A 21,497-nucleotide genomic window follows, 5' to 3' on the forward strand; every position below is an offset into this window, starting at 1 on the left:
TTCCCAGAAGGAACGTTCGGGCATCTGGAGGCCTTCTTTCCTGCCAGACTCTCCCTGTACTTTATCATTCACACTGGAAGCAGCCATGGCTACACCAATTTCTGGAGGCCGACCATGTTCAGAAGCACAAAGGAAGATGACATCAATCAAATGTTGCCTCATATCTTCCTTCCTCAAGAAAGTATTGTTGCCTTCCATTTCTTCATTTTTCATTGCTGTCAGATCATTATTGGACAACTGACTCTACTTATTGCAATGTTTTATGGCAAGCAGAAAAACGTGTCATTTTGGTTACTTAAAAATCAGCTTGAGCATGTTTGATCAGCACTCTTGCCTGGGTATTGGATTCATTTTATATAATCGCAATCTTATTTCATAGTATGCAAATTCATCATGCCCAGCAGTTAAACATTCAGTCTTCCTTTTTAGAGCCTGAATAAGTTAGACAATCACTAACTACCTGTGGCCAAGTGGACATCGATGTACAATTGATGACAGAGTTAATTTTGTTTTGAAAAAGAATAATTTTTTTAAAATCTCTTCATCATGAACAATTGCATGAATTTGTTGATTCAATTGGCCTGTTTCTGTACTGTAGGTTATACATAATTCTCTGAAACTGTTAGGTCATAGCAATATTTGATACCGAATTTCTTTCTCCAGTTTGGGGTAATCCTGTAAACTGGTGCAGAAATCTATCTGAACTATGTAAACACTCATGTTTAGGAAAGTTGGGCAGAGTCAGATCAAAATCTCATCCTGGTAAGAATCCACTGTCATTGTGGCAAGGAGAAAATTCAAGCCAACACCTTAAATTCACTTTACCAACAGCTTTCACTAATGATTAGTTTATTATAGCTAATTGAAAACAGCCTAAAAACCATGTTATCTGCATTGATAAGCCCTTAAATAAGTAGCAGGTAATACCAGATTGTCAGTTATAAACCTTCCTTATAACATGGAAAATTCACAACATCACTACGAGTAACAACAAAAAAGTGTCAATATTTTACCTGAATAAATTTTTCAATGATCTTCAGGACTTCCATGTTAAGTTGTTTTACAGGTATAGATGATAAATCTACATGGCTTAGGAGGCTGTGAATGATCTGCAGTAATGACTGTTGCATGCTGGGAAGACCTTTATCCAACAACTGTTAGGTCAAACATGCATTCATTAGTTCATTTCAAAGTTGACTTAACTTTCATGTTGTTAAGCCAGGACATTAATATAAATTAATACTGAATACTGTAAATAAAAAGTATGTCATGTATATAAACATTAAATCTAACATTTTCCTGAATAAAATCAAAACATTTTTGGAGGATTCATGAGTAAATCTGAACAATGGATTTAGAAGACCTCAATTTGGATCTTGAAAAACTAAATCTGCATTCTGAATTCTATGGCTGGGTAAAGTCAAAACAATGGAAGTTCTACTTCATGATTTTATACAAAGGAACTTTGCCGTGTGAGAATAGAGAATCTTTTTGTCTAAGGAGAGTGAATAAGATCTGCTATCATTCCATATGCTGTTGGATGTGAATGAAATCACCATTAAAGTGTATTGTTAGGTGTTAAGGTAGATGTTGAATAATTCTCCCATAAATCATTGGACTCAAAATTTCAAAACTTACAAAGTTTGGACATTTAACAAATTAAATTGTGATCAATTAAGGTCTGGATCAATTGATTTACTATTCATCATTTAAATGTACATGTTATATTAATAAAGAGAAAATTTCTCCAAACGTAGAACAAAAATTGTAAAAGTTAGAAGCATAAAGCAGGGCAATCTGGAGAGAAAAATAAAGTTGTCTACAGAACTATTCCATACAAGAGTTTGGAAAGATTCAACTATGTATTTTGTTTACAATTTTTTCAGTTTCATTTCATGGGGCGGCACGATGGCACAGTGGTTAGCACAGCGCCAGAGACCTGGGTTCAATTCCCGCCTCAGGCAATTGACTGTGTGGAGTTTGCACATTCTCCCCGTGTCTGCGTGGGTTTCCTCCGGGTACTCCGGTTTCCTCCCACAGTCCAAAGATGTGCAGGTCAGGTGAATTGGCCATGCTAAATTGCCCGTAGTGTTAGGTTAGGGGTATGGGTGGGTTGCGCTTCGGCGGGGCGGTGTGGACTTGTTGGGCCGAAGGGCCTGTTTCCACACTGTAAGTAATCTAATCTAATCTAATGTGAAACAAATTCTGAACGCAGAACTGAACAATGTACATCTAAAGAATCCAAAATAACAAAAGCAAAAATATGTACAATACACACCTCCGCCATGTATGTAACCAAGTTCAAAGTAATTTCAGCAAAGGACTCATGGAGGTAACGACAAACAACATTCACCCATGTAGCACAGTCTCGTGTATAGCTGTGTGTCTTATACAAAGTCATTACATGTGCTAAGTTGGAAAGCTTAGGGTTCTTTTCTTCCATACAGACCTATCAGAAAAGTAGTACAAAATGTTATATATTTTGATCTTAAAACATTATTGTTAAAAAATCTGCATGTTAAATTTTAGCACACAAAGGACAAACCTGAGCTATGCGATCTGCAGAATCCTTGCAGAACTGGGTAGGGTTATCAAAGTGCTGAATCAGATGTGGAAGAAGGCAGAGAACATTCAAGGGAAATCCTGAAATATACAAGTAATGGAAAGACAATTGAACTACAATCTTAATCTGATTCATTTCTAAATCTAATTTATTGGGCTGTCTTTTTAAGCTTTTTGCAAGGCTGCGCACATGCACTGTTTGTCTGAACATGTTTTGACAGGTACTTATCTGGCTGCCATATATTTACTCAGCAATGTGAAAACACTGCCAAATTAAATCTCAGTCACTTCTTGTTTCTGACTTGGAGGCGAATGGCAAGAAATATTTTGTATAAAACTCATGACAAAATTCTGGTCCTGTCACATCACGAAATGGGGTAATGGGAGAGAAATGTTCACATGTGCAGAAGCATAACAGTTATAAATATCTAGCAAAATACACAAAAATAGGAGCAGGAGTAGACTATGTACCCCCTGAGCCTGATCCATCATTCAAAACCATCATGGACAAATCTTCTTGGGCTTCAACTGTACTTTTCTGCTTGTCCTTGGATTCACTGAAGCACCAAACATTCATCTATACAAGCCTTAAATGTATTTGATGATGGACATTCTACAATCTTTCATGGGAGAGAATTCCAAAGATACTCAGCCCTTTGAATGGAAAAATTTCTTATCTCCATCTTAAATGAACAGCTCTTTATTTGCCTCTCATTTTAGATTCCTTAAATCTAAATGAAAATATTCCTCAGTTCATCAAGGTCCCTCGGAATTCTGTTTGTTTCAACAAGATTGCTTCTCATTTTTCTACAGAGCCAATTTGCTTAACATCCTGTCATACGGCAACCTTCTCATTCCAAAGACTAATTTAGTAAACCTTTGCCACGTTACCTCTATTGCAAGTATATATTTGCTTAAATGTGGAGATCAAAGCTGCACACAGTACTTTAGATGTAGTGTACAATTCTAATTGGTTTATGTATTCCTAAACTCCAATCCCTTTGCGATAAAGACCACTACATGGCACTTGTCTCCTTAACTGCTTGTTGTACCTACATGGTAAGTTTTGCATTCCTTGCACAAGCACATTCAAAAATTGTTTTCCAATTCTTACAATCAAAGTGAGCAAATTCACACTTCTCTGTACTATCATCCATCTGCCATTTTGTTGTCCAACCACTTAACATAACCACTTAAACATAAACCACATGTCTATATTTATTTGCAGCCTTTTTTGTATCCTGCCCAATGTTTACCTTTCTACCTGGCTTTGTATCATCAGCAAACTTACACTAAAAGACTGATGTTAATGTATCTAAGCCCTCAATATAAAATGTAAATAAATGCCACACAAGCATTGACATTGGACACTCCACTATTTAGGGTTTAACAACTTAAAAGTACCCCATTTATGCCCACTCTTTTCTCCTGTCCATTAAACAATCTTTCATCAAAGTTAATATATTACGTTTAGTTCCAAGAGCCTTTAGCTTGCCTATTAACCTTTTGTGCATCATTTCTTGAAAATGCTTTTTGCAGAAATACTACATCATCCCATTTACCTACCTTACTAAATACATTCTCAAAGAACTCCAATCAATTTGTCAAACAGAATTTCTACTTAGCAAAATAACATTTACTTGTTCTAATCATACTATACTTCTCTAATGAATTATTGTATAATTCTTTGATAATAGATTTGAAAACTTTCCTGACAACTAATGTATAGCTGGCTGGCATGTAGCTCTGACTGAGCCTAGGCTAATTGGCACAGAGCTCTCTCAGATGTTAGGCTAAATGACCTGTAGCCTACTGATTTCCTAGAATGCATTTAAGTACATAAGTTAAATTTCATACACAGTACCTTATATTAATGCAGTAATTAAGTTCTCTAGTGAATTTCTTCCATTTGTTGCTGTACTCTATGGTTGTGATTTTTAAGAACAGCAGTAGGCCTTTCAACCATTGAGGTGAAAACAATGACTGAAGATGCTGGAAACCAGATTCTGGATTAGAGTGGTGCTGGAAAAGCACAGCAGTTCAGGCAGCATCCGAGAAGCAGGAAAATCGACGTTTCAGGCAAAAGCCCTACATCAGGCCTTTCAACCATTGAGCCTATCTCACAATTCAATAGGACTTTGACTAATCGAACACTTCAGTGCCTTCTATGCACCGCATCCCATAACCCTGTACACCATTGGTAGTCAGAAATCTATCAATCTCTACCTCAAACATACTCGAAAACTGAGCTTTCACAGTCCCCTGTGGAAAAGAATTCCAAAGTTCAGAACTCTGAGTTTAAAAAAGAATTCTCATCTTGGACCGCAGTGATTGGAACCAGCTGGATTTTGTTGACTGCAGGATCCTTGTTTGGGGTTATTAACATGGGCCAGTCAGGAAGCTCTGGCTGACCCAATATAACCACAAGGGATGGGTACCACAGGCTGTGGAGTGTTTTATTTCCCCTTCCAATTCTATTTTGATTTAATCCCTGCCCTCTCCTTCACTGTTTGATCACACAGCATTGCCCTTTGGTGTGAAGGGCAGTGCTTGTCACTGGCCACTCAGGCGTTTTCCTATCTTCCTGGTGGTGGAAACTGAATAAAGATTCGTGCACTTTGTGTCTGTCACTGTGTCTCACACCTACACACACACACACCATGGGTGCTGGGGAAAAAAAATAAATAAGCACTCCTGCAGTTAGGCGGTAGTATGGGGGTAAAAAAAAAGAAATAGGAGAAAGAAAAAAAAATGAGAGATGGATACCATAGGCTGTGGAGTGTTTTATTTCCCCTTCCAATTCTATTTTGATTTAATCCTTGCCCTCTCCTTCACTGTTTGATCACACAGCATTGCCCTTTGATGCGAAGGGCAGTGCTTGTCACTGGCCACTCAGATATTTTCCTTTCTTCCTGGTGGTGGAAATTAAATAAAGATTCGCACACCTTGTGTCTCCCACCTGCACGCACACAACATGGGTGCTGGGGAAAATAAGCACCACCGCAGTTAGGTGGTAGTGTGGGGGTTGAAGGAAGAAGAAGAAGAAAAAAAATATAACCTGGAGAAGAGATGGGTACCACAGGCTGTGGAGTATTTTATTTCCCCTTCCAATTCTATTTTGATTTAATCCCTGCCCTCCCCTTCACTGTTTTGATCACACAGAGAGTGCCCTTTGATGTGAAGGGCACTGCTTGTCACTGACGACTCAGATGTTTCCTTTCTTCCTGGTGGTGGAAACTGAATAAAGATTTGTATACCTGTTGTTTTTCACTGCATCCTATGCCTGCGCGCGCGCGTACACACACACATACACAAAACGTGGGTGCTGGGGAAATATAAGCACTACTGCTGTTTGGCAATAATGTGGGGGGAAATAAAATACATTTTTAAAAAATTTTAAAAAGTCAGGAGATTTAGAGTCTTCTCAGTTTAGGGGACAGAAAAAAATAGATATAACCAGCAGAAGAGGTGGGTACCATGGGGTGTGGAATGTTTTATTCCCCGTTCCAATTCTATTTTGATTTCATCCCTACACTCCCCTTCACTTTTTAATCACGCAGCATTACTCTCTCTCGAGAAGGGGACTGCTTGTCACTGGCCAATCGGGTGTTTCCTTTCTTCCTGGCGGTGGAATATAAATAAAGATTTACACACTTGATGTTTTTCACTGTGTCTGACACCTGCACACACACAACATGGGTGCTGGGGAAAAATAAGTACTACTGCAGTTAGGTGTTAGTGTGGGGAAAAGAAATATAACCGGGAGAAGCGGTGGATACCAGGGAGGTGGAGTGTTTTATTTCCCCTTCCACTTCTATTCTGATTTGATCCCTTCCCCCCCATTTCTCACCTCGGTCTGACAACTTAAAAGTGCTCCATTTATGCCCACTCTTTCTTCCTGTCCATTAAACAATCTTTCATCAAAGCTAATATATTACTTTTACTTCTAAGAGCCCTTAGCTTGCCTGTTAACCTTCTTTCACATAGGCATTGCTCAACTGGGCTCTACTTGTCACTGGTTTCTTGGCCACATGGGTGTTTTTTTACCTGGTGGTGGTGGAATGTTAATTAAATTATTTACACCTAGTGTTTTCACTGTGTCTTACACCTACATACGCAAAAAGAGAGAGAAAAAAGAAATAAGATATAACCAGGAGGTACTGCAGATTGCACTGGTTCACGAACTTCCTGCCCAACTGTTTGTTCTGTGATGCTGTGGAATCCGTGGACGATGCATATATGGGGTGGGGGCATTTGCACTCCCTTTTTAATTATCTTAACAACCTTCTTTTAAGTTTTGGTTGCACTTCAGACCCATGCTCCTGACCCTAGGGCACCCAGTGCGATGGGGAGTGGGCAGGTCAGAGGACCTCCTTGTGGGTCTGCTCCTGGGCCTGGCCATTAACAGTCTAAGCAGCCGTCCTGGAAAAAGTCTTTATGGATGACTACCTGCCCCTCTTCTGTGGCTACATTCGTGATTGGGTGCCCCTGGAGAGGGAGCACGTGGTGTCCATCAACACTCTTGAGGTCTTTAGGGAGAGCTGGGCACCATGCTTCATTTCCCCTTCCAACGCTATTTTGATTTAATCCCTATCATCCCTTTCACTTATTTGTTCACATAGGCATTGCTTGATGGGGCTCTACTTGTTACTGGTTTCCTGGCCACATGGGTGTTTTTCCTGATGGTGGCGTATCAATAAAATGATTTACACACCTACTGTTTTCACTGTCTTTAACACACACATTTAGAATCTCCTCAGATCAGGGGACTGACTCTGAGCTGGCTGGCCACAGTCAATGTATTCTGCACAAGTAAATAAAGGGTGCATTGGTGACGGGATACTGGCCTCTGTGCAGTTATTTCAGTGGTGATGGGAGAAAACAATTTGTGGCTGAAGAACCTTCACCTGCAACAGTCATCCTGGAATTGGGATAAGCATTTCTGGCATCATGCCTTTATTTGGGAGGTTTGGCTCATTTGATCCTGCTGACAAAGACTGAGCCCAGTATGTGAAAGCAATGCAATATTTCTTCCCTGGGTGAATGACCTTGGGGGAAGATGAAAAGCAATGAGTAATCCTTCTGATTGCTTGCGTTCCCACAACATTAACTTTCCCAAAGGCTCCAGATACTAAAATAGCTGGTGGTAATGGAAGAAGCAGAAGGGCCATCGCAACCAGGATTGAAACCTTTCTGGACCCGATGAGACCAGCTTACCATAGAGAACAGCATATTTGTATGGAGAGCAAGGGTGATTGTCCGAGTAAAGGTTACCAGTAAAGGTTACCACCAAATACTGACTGAACCTTTGGACGATAAATGATATGGAGCTGTCCTTATATGCCAAATGTCATTTGACCTCAGGAAATATTCAAATTCCCCGCTGGTAAATAACGTCCCATTGTCCATGACTGGAAGTGTCATCCAGGTATTTCCAAGATGAAGATGCAAGCAAGAAACTATGTCTGGTGGCTAGGGTTGGATGCTGACATAGCTGTGGCAGTGCCCAGAGTGTCAACAAAGAAGCCCTGGCTGACCAATATAACCAGATGTAACCACCCCTCCACCCGCACCCACCCCCCCATCTTATCTGTCAAAGAATGCTGAAGCCAAATGTAGTGCTCATTGACCTATCCCAAATGAGGTCAGATGTCTTGCCAATCATGTACAAAATGTGGTATTTTTGTCTGAAGTGTTCTTCCAACTGCAAAATTGGGTTTTGAAATTGTATAAATAAAATTTGGTGCTCTGAAAGAAAAAACAATAACCAGATGTAACATTTCCTCAGTGCAGGGGACTGATTCATACACAAGAAAATAAACGGTGCTTTGGTGTCAGGATACCAGCTTTTGTCTAGTCACTTCAAGGATATATTGGCATCCCCATTTTTAAATTGTGCCTCTGGTTTATTGTTTTGTGCATTAAATGTTTGGGCAGGTGACCTTAGGGCAGGACCACACACCAGGAAGAGAGTTTGCTGGATCAAGTACCAATTAGAAAATTAAGGACTGTCCAATGTGCTTGTCTACTTATAAGCCTCATCAATGAAGTTGTAGCCTGCCTGAAAGCTGACAGACAATCAGAAACCAGTCTCAGGGAACTGCAGCATGTCACTGGAGCCCCAGACTGTGCAGGTTTGTCAACCTGCACCAACTACTGGTTAAATATTTTGGAGAGATTGCAGGCAGGGTATGGGGTCTATCTTTCAGCAAATGTGTTCAAGATGGAAGTGTTAAGTCTTCATAGTGACGTTTGTGAAAGTATTTTCACTGCAATTTTACAGTACTCAAAAAGAAATCAAATTTGGCCTGTATTTTCATTTGAGAGTTGGGTGCACAGATTTGGGAGAATTCCTACCCAAAGGAGGTTGCCATGTGCGAAGGTGGTGTCTAGATTAGAGTGGTGCTGGAAAAGCACAGCAGGTCAGGCAGCATCTGAGGAGCAGGAAAATCAACATTTCGGGCAAAAGCCCTTCATTAGGACGTTTCCCGAAACGTCTGACCTACTGTGCTTTTCCAGCACTACTCTAATCTAAGCATCTGCAGTCCTTGTTTTTACATGTGTGAAGGTGGGCTGCACAGAAGGCCAGCCTTTGCACACTGGCACTGTATAGAAAGTTTCAAAAGCAAGCATGACACATAAAATAAGCCTATCACCTCTGCCACACACCCCATAGCCTCTCAAAACCTTGATGCCATCCTGATCTCATGTACTTAATCCTCACATCCCCTCATATGAATTATGTTACCTCATTGCCCATAGTTCTTCATACCCATGTTATGCCTCTGTCGCTTCTGCTTGGCTCCTCACCTTCAAGCATTCTACAGCCATGTACACAAGCCCATGTACATATACTAGCCCTATGTTAAGTTTGTGTCATCCCATGCCCTTCTACCTATCACTGCTTGCTGTTATACCTACCATATGAACTGATCTAGCACTCACCAAGAGCACACCTCAGGATTCACGCAGAGACAAAATACAGTTTTATTAAATAGAGTTCCAAAAATATATTGCAGACTTCACTATATTGAAAATAATATGCTGATTCATTAAAACCATTTTTGAACTACATGTTTCATAAGATTAAAATTTTTTTCCAGTGCTACTATTTCTTTATAATGAGCAGCATTGGAATTAATTTATAGCCATACTTCAAAGAGTCTATAAAGACTTGGAGTTGTCAATGAAACTGAAATGTCAGTCACCCTACTGTTATATTGGATAGTTGTGAAGTCAGTCATGCAGCAATGATTCTGTAATGGAAACCCTCATACCTACAGCAAAAGATGAAGTGAAATAGCAAGCAATCATGTTTTCCTTAACACTACAGATTCTTTTTCTCAAAGATTTAAAAGACAGGCCTTTTAAATGCCTTGATAGATGCCTCCGGCCACTGCATATGTTAGGTCCCTGAACTTTGGTGGGTCCATTTGATATCTTTGACAGTTTCAACAATTTATTCTGATGGGTCTGCTAGCAGTTCCAATTATTGTGAAAGTTAATGAGCTTATGCATCTTTTACGTACATTCATTCCTACTTCTAATCATGTCAAAACACACCTAACCTTCCTAAACGTAGCCAAGGATCATATTCAAAGGAGTACCTTAACTTTCCAAATGGGTAACCTGGCCATCCAAAGAAAGGTTCAAAGTTCAGACCTGCTCTTACAAGCTTTGCTCTGCACATTTTGGGTTTCACATTCCTGCGTTACCAAAATCTGGCTTCAGTAGAGACAACTTATGATTTAAGTGGTCAGCTGCTTCTGTGAAATGCACAAGATAGATCACACCTGACCTTGTTTTTCTTGCCTCTGGGACAATGATGAAAAGGCAAAAGTCAGGCCTAAACCCAGATTGTTGTGAACTGAGTCTGTTTAAGAAGGTTTTGCCTGCATAAGTTTTGTGTTTAAACTCTAACAGCTCAATCATGAAATAAAACAATGTAACAAGAGACATCTATAAAATCTACTCTTACATTTTTTAAAGTATTTCCAAATTAACAGATCTAGACTTTTAGTCACTTTTGAGCTTTCAGATTTTTTTCAGCCTTTATGGTTATTGGATGAAAGGTCGATAAATATTCAATTTATGAATACTGAAGTGGGCAGCATATTCAGTTAAGTATATATACAAAACTAAATATGATCATTATAGTTTCTTTTAGGAGGTCATTTTACATATGTGCCAGTACCTGTGTAACAGTCGATACTAGAATACACAATAGGTACTTCTATTTACTATAAAAGTTTTTATGTCTTGACCCTCCATGATATGTAGATTACCCAATTTTTCCTGCAGTAAATTTGTGTGATTTTAAATGTTGTATTTTTGAAAATATAATCACAATGTCTGCCTGTTTCTCTAAAACGCTAAGTAATTTATTTCAGAAATATACTAATTTTCTCTAATTATCATGACTGTCATAATTTCCTACTGCACCCAATTTATTTGTTTATTTGTGAAAACAGAAGTGATTCTTCAAGACTTTGGCTACTTTCACAGTATAAACATGTAAGCTGAAAGTCGCAGGAGACAGTGTTAGCTTATCATCACAATTTCACAGGAAGTAAAATTGTGGGGTAAAAATGGGTGGTGCCAGATTTGCTGTCTGTTACACACCTATGGTTACCAATCCTATAGGATTGTCCTGGAATCTCCAGGAATTAGCCACTCATTCCTTGGAACTGTTGAAAGCAATCTAGGAGAATAATAATTATACTTTTATAAGGGGCATTATATTTCATTTCACTTGAATATTTCAATTTACAAGATATATATATGGGGGAAATTTAAGTACAAAGTCATGTAATGAAACAAATCACCCAGTTTCCTTTCCATTAACTCGTAATGGAACAGGAAATCAGACTGGATGTATAATAGAAAGGTTATCCAATTCTGCCCACTTTGCACCCCTGCTAAAGTTTAATTCGAACTCTGAAAAAGGTTTAGAAGTGTTTTCCACCAGCATGTGAAACTTGATATACCTCTCTGTTGGACAGTTTTAGAAAAGCTTCTAAACATTCAGATACTACTTTCTTACATCAAGTTATTTTGTTTCTATGTTCAAATCCTCTTTTTGTTTCAAGCTTTCTTCATTTTCTTGGTAACTTGCTGTTTAGTACTGTCCTAAATCTGATTTGTATCCATGGCCCTCCAAATATGAATATCATCCAATTATTTGTAAAATACACTGTGGAGACAGTTAATTAGATTTTCTCTTACCCAGTTAACACTGAAATTATTGTAAGAAAATAATTATTGCTAAGAAAATCAGAACTAGCTTCTCCATTGCGCAAAATATTAAACCCAGTATCACATGTCAGTTATTTGATAGAAAGTCACCAACAGATGAAAAATTGCCCTTTATTGTAGCTTAGCCTTATTTAAACATGACCAAGAATTTTCCTGTAAAAAATCAGCAAAAATTAAAAACATGCAGCAAATAAACGTTATTACAATATAAAAAGCTAAAACCATTTTCAACTAGTTCTATAGTGCCATTTCACGATTACAATTATTCCAGTATTTACCTATCACTTGTGTTAAATCGATCACGGAGATTCGAGAGACAGGAGTCAGTTGGCTGAAGAGTTGTAGAGTTAGGTCTGTCGTGGATATGGATGTAAATCCTTTGAGCAATAGCTGCTGTAATCCTGAGAAGTTTGTCCATTTCAGCTGCCCTTGTAGTTTTTCAAGTTTCTCCCTAGTTTCAGCCTTATCCAAAGGAAGATGAACCAGAAGTTTAGTTAACAACCGCTGTGCCATTTGGTATTCAAATTCAAAGTCTGACTCCATCAGTGCTACAGCAGACCAGAAAATAGTGGCCAAAAGATTCATGGGATTATTAATATTAGTTGGATCAATTATGCTGTCCTTAAGAGAGGATGAGCTTCGGGTTTTTGACACAATGGCTTGACCATTTGCCTGGATGCGATCCAAAGTAGCACTACGTGGAGGATCAGAAGATCTGTCTGAAACACCAAACTTTTTTGGCACAGAAAAGCTTCGCTGATGTCTGCTGCGTTCGGTAGTAATTCCACCACTGTTCAATATGCCTGATGTTAGATTTAGCTGCCCAGTGCTCTTACGACTTGATGCTAGTTTGGTATTCATCATGAAATCAGGAGAGGATGATCTGATTAAAAGCAAAATATGAAATTAACACAGCATAATTCAGACAGAATGATTCCAGGTGCCTTAAGCAATTCTGACTGCAACAAATGTTCCTTTTTTACACTTGCATTACTTCATAAACTGTAAGTAATTCTGCTTTTTATTTTAACTTGTAAAAATTAAAAAGATGAATTGCATTGTCGGGACCTCCCTTTTAAAGAATAATGGCTGAAGCGGATATGCTTCTTTTCGCTTCTCTAGTCTGCATCTCCACAGAAATTAATTTAGCTCCATAATACTATTTTGTTCTATAACCTCACTAGCTTTTCCTTAATTCTATCATGAATATTCACTATTACAGCAGCTCTATTTTTCAAAATTGTGAGTTTAAAAGTTAGGGTTAATTATATTTCTTCATAATGGAACTTTTAGGAGTATTAAACTTATTACTTACGACTCAAGTTCTACAAGAACTTGCATCAAATTTCAGGTACGTTATTCCAGGAAGGAACTTAGAAAGGAAAGTCCCAAAAATGTTCCTCGTACTGAAAGGCTTTATTTATGAGGGGAAAGACAGAAAAGAAGGCCAAGAGCTGATATAATGGAGCTATTCAAAATGATCTAAGATCAGTTGAAGTAAATTTACTATTACTATTGAAAACTATTTTCACTGGACAATAAGTTAGCTAATCAAGGTCATCAATTTAAAATGTTCTGCAAGACAGTAAAGGAAGAGATTACAAGATTTTTTTCCCCCACAATGCAGAAGAGGCCCACTGAGAGATTATTGAAAATAGCACCATCAGGACTAATTTTGGTTTCAAAGTACAGATTACCAGGACGTCCATCAGCCTGTTGAGCTTATGAATTTAAAGAAAGCAGATAAATATTTGTAATATATCTAATTTTAAAGTAAATTAGGTAAATTTGGATGGATTAAGCTGATCTTTGACAGGATTGTTCCATTTCGGCCCATGATCAGTCATCTAGAACAGAAACCTGTGACCTCCTGAAGTAAGGAAACCTGTCAGAACTTCTAGGAATCAGGCAGCTGGTGGGCTTTCTGGAATTAAGATCTGTTGGTCAATCAAAAGCTAAAAGCTCCAAACTTCAGCAGTTCTACAACAGAGCATAGCTGCTGCCAGGCATCACACTCTTGGATTCCCAGATGGACGATTACTCCTGGGGGATGACTGTTTGAAGGTCCTTTCTATGGGAGATAGGGACAGGCTGCTTAGAAATGAGGGCATATAGGTATCTCTCAGATGCCATCCATCTAGCCTAGATAGAGTCTGCAGTCTTGCACAAATTGCTGTAGGTTGAAGGATTCCTCTTTTCCCACAACAAACTGAGAGCCTGACTATACTGGTTAACTAGTTATGCAGGCTGATGTTTTCTTGTCCTGCTTGGAGCTGAAGTGTTTGCAGCACAATGCCCTTAAGTACTCAATTATTGATCATTTATAGGTCTCAATTGGATTGTCCCATTTTGGCCCATGATCACAGTCATCTAGGATAGAAACCTGTGACCTCCTGAAGTAAGGAAACCTGTCAGAACTTCTAGGAATCAGGCAGTTAGTGGGTTCATATAATGGAGCTAATCATAATGATCTAAGATCAGTTGAAGTAAATTCATTAGTAATAGTAACAAGTCAAACTTGAGCATTCCCATTATAACCTAATTTGTGGTGGCAGGAAGGCAACAAGTTTGTCCTTGATGCCAAACATTCCAATATTTTCCAATCTACCTATTTTCCTAGAGAAGATCTCATTGAGGTACGCAAAATGCTAAAGGGGGTTGTTAAAATAGATACTGAAAGGATATTTCCTCATGTGGGGCAATCTAGAACAAGTGGTTATAGTTTTAGGAGAAGGAGTGACCAATTTAAAACAAATGAGGAGAAATTAAAGGATAAATTAAAGGATAAATATCTCAAAGGATAAGTTGTGGAATTCACTATCCCAGACGTTAAGTTGAAGATAGATAGATGTTTAATCAGTAATCATTGAAGGGTTATGGAGAGTGTCAGGAAAGTCAAGTTGAAACTGAAATGTGACCAGCAATGATCATATCAAAGGGTGGAGCAGGCTTGAATTGCCTTCTCCAGCCTCTAGGTTTTATGTTCATCTTCCCTCAGTCACACACCCTCCCCCCTTTCTCCCAAGTCACTCACTTGATGTAACCCACCTGGCAGACTCCAATGGCACACCTGACTTTCCTAGCCATTCACTGTCCTCCCCAGCCAAGAAACCTGAAGGTTTCTTGACTGTCCTCCACACCACCTTCAATGACCAACTCTCATTTCCCTCCTCTCAAGCCAATCTCTCTCCAAAACCCTCTGTGTTCCTATCTGGTAGTCTCACTGCTTTGCCTCTAGGTGTTGGACTGAGTTCATTTGCTCACATTGTGCTGCTCCTCCAATAACTGACTGACTGTTTCTCGCTCACATTTGCTTTTGTTAGGTGAGTGACTGGATTGGGGGGGGCGGCACAGGCTTGTCAGTTGGGTGGTCAGTGAGTGGAAAAACTGACCTTTGACTGGGGAAGCTCTTTTCAAAACCTTCCACTTACACTTATTTGTGATTTGAACAAAGGGTCAGGGGCCACATTGGAGCCCTTGGTACCTGCTGAACAATCCAGATATACCCTTTGAAACTACCCTGTCCACTCCCAGCACTCTTGTCAATAGCAGTCATATTATGGCTTTACAGTATTTTTATTTGGGACAAAATTATGTATTTAAATATGGAAGGCAGCTGGAGTTTGTTGGGAGATGATGGGTTAGCCCCTGATCCATTTTACCTACTGCCCTCCCCCAACAAAAACAAGCTCATTCGGGATACCTAAAATCCAGTCCTACATATTTCTGCAACTTTAAGATAGATTATGTTGACAACAAGGCATAATCTGGGAGATATTAGGGGAACCTCGCACGAGTGCAAATGACAAGAATGATGTATCTGCATCCATCTTCAGCCAGAAATGCCATGTGAATGATGCACTGTGAATTCTTTCTGAAGTCCAAAGACAGTCTTCAACCAATTCAATTCCTTCAAATGAAATATCAAGCAACTTCTGAAGGCATTGAATATTGAAAGGCTATGGGCTTTGACAACATTCTTAAAATAATATCCACCACATGTGCTCCAGAACTAGCTGGGCTGATAGCCAAGCTGTTCCAATAGAGCTACAACACTGGTAGGCAGGCCTGCTGCTATGTACCACCTCCAGGAAGTTGATCTGCGTCTGTTATCCGTGTTCAGTCTCTCCACTCTCCATACTAAGCAAAATGGACACAGTTTGTTGCAACAAGAAAAACAGGAGAGATTTTCTTTTTTTTTTCTTAAAGGAAGTGATTGGTAGCTCTCTGGATTCCCCACTAACCAGCTCATTAAGAGCTTAGAAAGATAATTCTCCCCATCACAGGCCTCAACATTGGAAAAGTGCCGAACAATTGGAGGCCAACACCTGGGCCTAAAGTTAGCTGGTCAAGTCCTATTCCTTAGGTAAAAATAATGACTGCTGATGCTGGAAACCAGATTCTGGATTAGTGGTGCTGGAAGAGCACAGCAGTTCAGGCAGCATCCGAGGAGCAGTCCTATTCCTTAGGGGGGTCCAGTGGCAAGAAGGTAAGTATTTTTTTGCCTTCTTTGTGTGGGATGTGGTTGAGGGGGGAGGTGGACTGGAGACAAGGGCAGGATGGTGGCTTTCAGAGGTCACCTCCTTGACCTCACCTGTGCATCAAATTGCCCCCAAATTGGGTTATTGGAGGTCACATCCCACCAAGGCAGGTACATTATTCCAGTTTTCCAGTGGGTAAACTAGCCACCTTTCTCACTTGCTTGTCCAGTGGATGATTGTCATCTTAAGTAGCCTATAGCTAACGACTTAAAAGCTTGAATTGCTGGTGATTTGGGAAAGTCACTAATGGGCTTTCTTGCCCAAGCATTTAATTGCTGAGATGGTGAGAAGGGGTTTAGTTTCTCTCCAGGACAGACTCAACTAATTATTTTTACTTCTTGCCACCTCCAGAGATGGGAAAGCCATGCGTGGCTTTGCGAACTTAGGCTAATTTCCACTGCACCATTGGCTTAAACTGTTAGGAGAACACAAGTTTAACAAATAACTTGACAACTACAGAATCAGTTTACTTAATATGTTAGATAATTTTGTCACTGTGAAAGTTGGAAGATAAAATGAGAGATTTTTCTTCCAGATAAATTAGCAATAATGATCCCTTATCCTCTATCTCTGTTTTAGATCTTCCCAACCAGTTTACTGGTTCTATACAAAACTGCATATAATGACCTGCTCTTTGGCGCCTGCCTATGCCAATTTATTACCAGCCATAAACTTTAATAATCTAAAATGCTCTTTGGTAACTAATATTTTGATTGAAAACGTCTTTACAAAGGTACTCTAAATTTCCCACATTTCAAAATGCTTAAAATTATGTTGATTTGTAAAGCCATGAGAACAGCTTTCCACATTTCTATTCCTATATATGAAATTACTTGCTTTTAAGAGACTACACCCCTCTTAATTTTCCAAAACAGCGATGTCAGCAACACTAATGAGGCACTTCCTATTCTTCTATCTGTTCTGGTGATCCCAGAATTAGATACAAAATGGATTTGGATCTTCTCCGCATATCTCTGAATATATTAAATTGGTTGTGTAAAAAATTCAACATGAAGTCACTTCTAGATCAAAGCCGTGTTAAGTAAAGCATTAAACTGAAGTCCTGCTTCTTTTAGCTTTGGAGGAAAATAAATCTTGAAATAACATTCTATATATTCAAAACATCAAAGGAAATGTTGCAAGGAGAAAACAATCTTACCTGGATAGAACAGCTAAAAGATCACTGTTCTTCAAACAATCTGCCAAATTGTCAATGCCTGATTCCAGTGTCAAGAGTGCTTCCATTACATAACCCTGGCATAAGTCATAATAATTTTGAAAATTAGAGTTTCGTAAGTTGAACTTTTGCAAAAGTATACCTTGGCAGATTCCAATGAACTTCTTTTAAAATAATTACACTTGTAAATTAATTGGAATGTTTCAAAATTATATTACTGAGAAAAATTTATTTTATTAGTTCATCAGGAATTTGTTCCCAATAGGGATTGATTACATCTAAAGATGACCCAATGGCCATTTTGGGAGATACAGGGTTCATTTGCTTTTCTTGGGCCTTGTCAGCCCTGGAGTAAAATGGTGCCACTTAAACTTAACAGAACTCTGTCAAGGTAAGTGTTGTTGATGTAGCATTAGTAAATTTGGGATGGGACTTAGTTACTTCAATGGCAGGTAGGGCCACCACACCACTCCAACTGGGCTGGCAATGTGGACTCGGTTGAGTAGGTTGGGGCTGTTTTCTCTGGACTTTCAAAGAAAGTGATGTGACTTTATTGAAAGGTATAAGACTCTTAGCAGCCTGATAGGTTGTTTCATATTGTTGATGACTGGAAAGTATAATCTCAGATCAAAAGATTGCCCACTTAAGATAGAGATGAGGAGGAATTTCTTCTCTGAGAGGGTAATGAATCTGTGGAATTCTTTATTGCAGAAAGCGGTCAAGACTGGTTTATTATGCATATCCACGGCCAAGATATGTTTTAAATCAGTAAGGAGACCAATGAAATAGAGCAATGCCAGGAAAGTGGGTTGAGGATTATCAGATCAGCAATGAGCTCACTTTAGCTTTGGTCAGACCCGACTGGTCAAATTACCTATTTTGGCTCCTACATTTTGGGGTCTTGTAGTTAATATAAGATGGGATTTTTAAAATTGACTTGAAAATGGAATGCGGTTCCTTATTCATGATACCTAGGTTTATTATACTGAAGAATTCTAAACAAAATTTAAATTTTTGTCTTTGAAGTCTTAGGCCTTTTGTTATTATAAAGCATTATGAAATTCAAACAACAAATGTAGGAAATAGATTTTTATGCCATTTTGAGGCTGAACAGCCATTTTTAAAAGTCTGGCTCACAGACCTTGGAATTTTCCCAAGCCTGATCACTTGATTCGTGGATGAAAATACAGTTTTTAGTCCTGATCCAAACATAATTAATAGCATTATTTGATTTTATAAACACAGTAATGATTAATAAGATTGACAAGATCTGCAAATGTCAGATTTTCAGGCATAAATCTGTCTGAAAAGTGCATAAACTCATCAACTGTTAACCTCCTCAAAACTATCAACAGACTAATCAAAACTAACTGACAAACTGTCACAAGCAACAGTCAAAATGATCTGTCAAACATTGAGAGGATTGGTCAAGAGGAGCTGTCAAAGACAAATGTCAAAGGGTATCAAAACAGTCAAGGCATTTAGACATCTTGTCCTTTAAATCTCTGAAGAAAATGTCTTGAGTATTGAGGAGAAAAAAGTATTGCCTGCTATTTCACTCCACCTGTTGACATATGCCTTAAGGCTTCTGTTGATGGCTAGCGCTGTTTGACTGATTTCACTAGCACCCATTATCACAGTCGGGTGGCATTTTGTGCTTTTATTGACAATTCCAAGTCATTATGGACTCTGGAAGTGGGATTATAAGTCAATTTCAATGCTTGTACTTTTAATAGAATGTGAATGAAATGTTTGTTGTTATAAAGCATTATGAAATTCAAGTAACATAAATGTAGAAAATAGATTTTTATGCCATTTTGAGCCATGGACAACCATCTTTAAAAGTCTGGCTCACGGACCTTGGAATTTTCCCAAGCCTGATCACTTGATTCGTGGATGAAAATACAGATTTTAGTCTTGATCCAAACATAATTAATACTATTATTTGATTTTATAAACACAGTAATGATTAATAAGATTTTGTCATTGAGCAGACTGAACATGAAAATATGAGTTCTTCCTTACACAGAAGACTTGTTAACTTCATGAATAGGATAATAAGGAATGAAATAAGCAAGTTGTTAATTGTATATCATTTGGGGATAACTATTTGTAGGTGGTTATTATTTGCAAGACTTGTCCTTGTTCATATATGTAGAAGCCGACTATTGTGGCTAAAATGTGGGCACTAGTTAGAGTTGCATGTTATAATAATATTTCAATAAATTTAATCTATTAAGTGTGCAAAGACAGTTCTGTTCCTTCACTGTCTAGTTGGCTGTTTGTAAAACATTTGATCCATCAAGTCTGTTCTTCTATAAATTCCTTATGAGATTTTTTTTCAAAGGAAGGTATCAGTTTTGGTTTTTGAATAGGTATTTAAATATTCATATAAACTACATGTAATCGAAGAAATGAAAAAGAATATGGAAGAAATGAAAAAGGCCACGGTTAGAAACAGCAGCAGGACTGCCAAACTTTCAGTCATTACTCTCTGAAACTGAGAGCAACTTCTGGAATTTGTACATGTGCTGTTAAATTGAGAAATATAGAAGTTGCTGGCAGTAATTTTATAGTCTCTAGAGGGTGTACAGTGATCTTAGAATGCAATCAATTAAAATTCACTAAAATGTAATGAAGTTACACTATTGTGCTCTTTGTCTGTTAAACACTTAAAAATTTGATGAAATATAATTGGGGTTTCAATGATGTACTATGTTCATAAACATAAGACAGCCTCAGCTGCAGACAATTTGTTCAAATATGGAAAGTGTACCTGAACCTCATCACCATGTTCTCCTATAACTTCTACAAGTCTCGACAGGAGGTCAGATAAAGCATGTGCAGACAAAGGTTGCTTCAAAGCTCTGAAGATTTGGAATGAGCGACCTGCATAATGCCTTGAAGAGCTGGAAAGTGCTGTTTGTAGAGCAACTTCACTCAATCGCTGTTCCATACAGCAGCCTACGAAAAATGGAAATGTATTTCATATTTTAACAGAATTCTTACAGTGCAAAGGAAGCCATTCAACTAATTTTGTCTTAATTAGCTTTCTCTTTAATACCTTCATATTTGTCCTAAAGTATGATGCCCAGAACTGGATACAATACTTTAGCTGGGGCTAAAATGGTATTGCCTTTTTAACTACTATAAAACAGAATGTTAAGACAGAAAACTGTAATCAACAACTGACATTATTATTTAAATCAAATAATGTAGAAAAAAATTCACTAATTCCTCATTGTTAAAAGGAAAGCCTTGATTTTAATGTATGGAGCTGAGGAGGCAAAGAAAGAAAACAATTCGCCCTAACCTTAGCAGTATGACTGTTACCTGCATTTTCAGTCAGTTTTCTGTTTAAAACTAATCACTCAGGTTAAACCATAATGAGGATTTCTCAGGAATTTAGAAGGATTTTTAGATAGTGAGGGGAAAGCCTGGGGAAGAGGAGACTTAAAAACAATAATACTTTAAACAGAATGATTATTGGAAGTCGAAGAATTCAGGGTTGAATGTGAACTAGACAATTGCATCAGGAGCATTTAAGTCAGTTCTCTGATCCAAAAGATTCATGGTTAGAGACAAAAAAAACCTGCAGATGCTAGAATCCAAAGTAGACAGTCAGGAGACTGGAACAACACAGCAAGCCAAGCAGCTCTCCACCTCCTGATGCTGCTTGGCTTGCTGTGTTCTTCTAGCCTCCTGCTTATCACAAAAAAACATATCAAAATGACAGAAAGGAAAAACATATAAGACTTGACTTGTCTTCTTACAAGTATTATTCGGGTAACTAGGTGACCAGTCCCTGTTTTGAGATCAACAAATAACAGAGGGACAAAGTATCCCATAATTTTCAACTGATATTTTTGTGCATGTATAATATGCATCTAAACATGGGCACTGCACTCTCCTCTGGGTTGGACTGTCAGAGAAGATGATGGCAGCAGATTCAATAATAAATT

At 38.4% G+C, this 21,497-nt stretch overlaps 1 protein-coding gene across 6 annotated transcripts in view; it reads right to left on the minus strand.

Annotated features, from left to right (window-relative positions):
* The window catches only part of LOC140481292 (protein furry homolog), a 412,478-nt gene that overhangs the window by 69,181 nt on the left and 321,800 nt on the right, over positions 1-21,497 (minus strand). For all 6 annotated transcript variants that reach the window (XM_072577249.1, XM_072577246.1, XM_072577244.1 and 3 more), the window contains exons 42-47: positions 20,312-20,499; positions 17,518-17,612; positions 12,096-12,700; positions 2,546-2,643; positions 2,279-2,449; positions 1,014-1,154 (exon numbers count right to left, since the gene is read on the minus strand). In XM_072577249.1, coding sequence (XP_072433350.1) covers positions 1,014-1,154; positions 2,279-2,449; positions 2,546-2,643; positions 12,096-12,700; positions 17,518-17,612; positions 20,312-20,499 — 1,298 coding nt within the window. The remainder of the gene's footprint in view (positions 1-1,013; positions 1,155-2,278; positions 2,450-2,545; positions 2,644-12,095; positions 12,701-17,517; positions 17,613-20,311; positions 20,500-21,497) is intronic.

Source organism: Chiloscyllium punctatum, chromosome 9 (assembly GCF_047496795.1).
Source record: "Chiloscyllium punctatum isolate Juve2018m chromosome 9, sChiPun1.3, whole genome shotgun sequence".
NCBI classification, from domain to species: domain Eukaryota; kingdom Metazoa; phylum Chordata; class Chondrichthyes; order Orectolobiformes; family Hemiscylliidae; genus Chiloscyllium; species Chiloscyllium punctatum.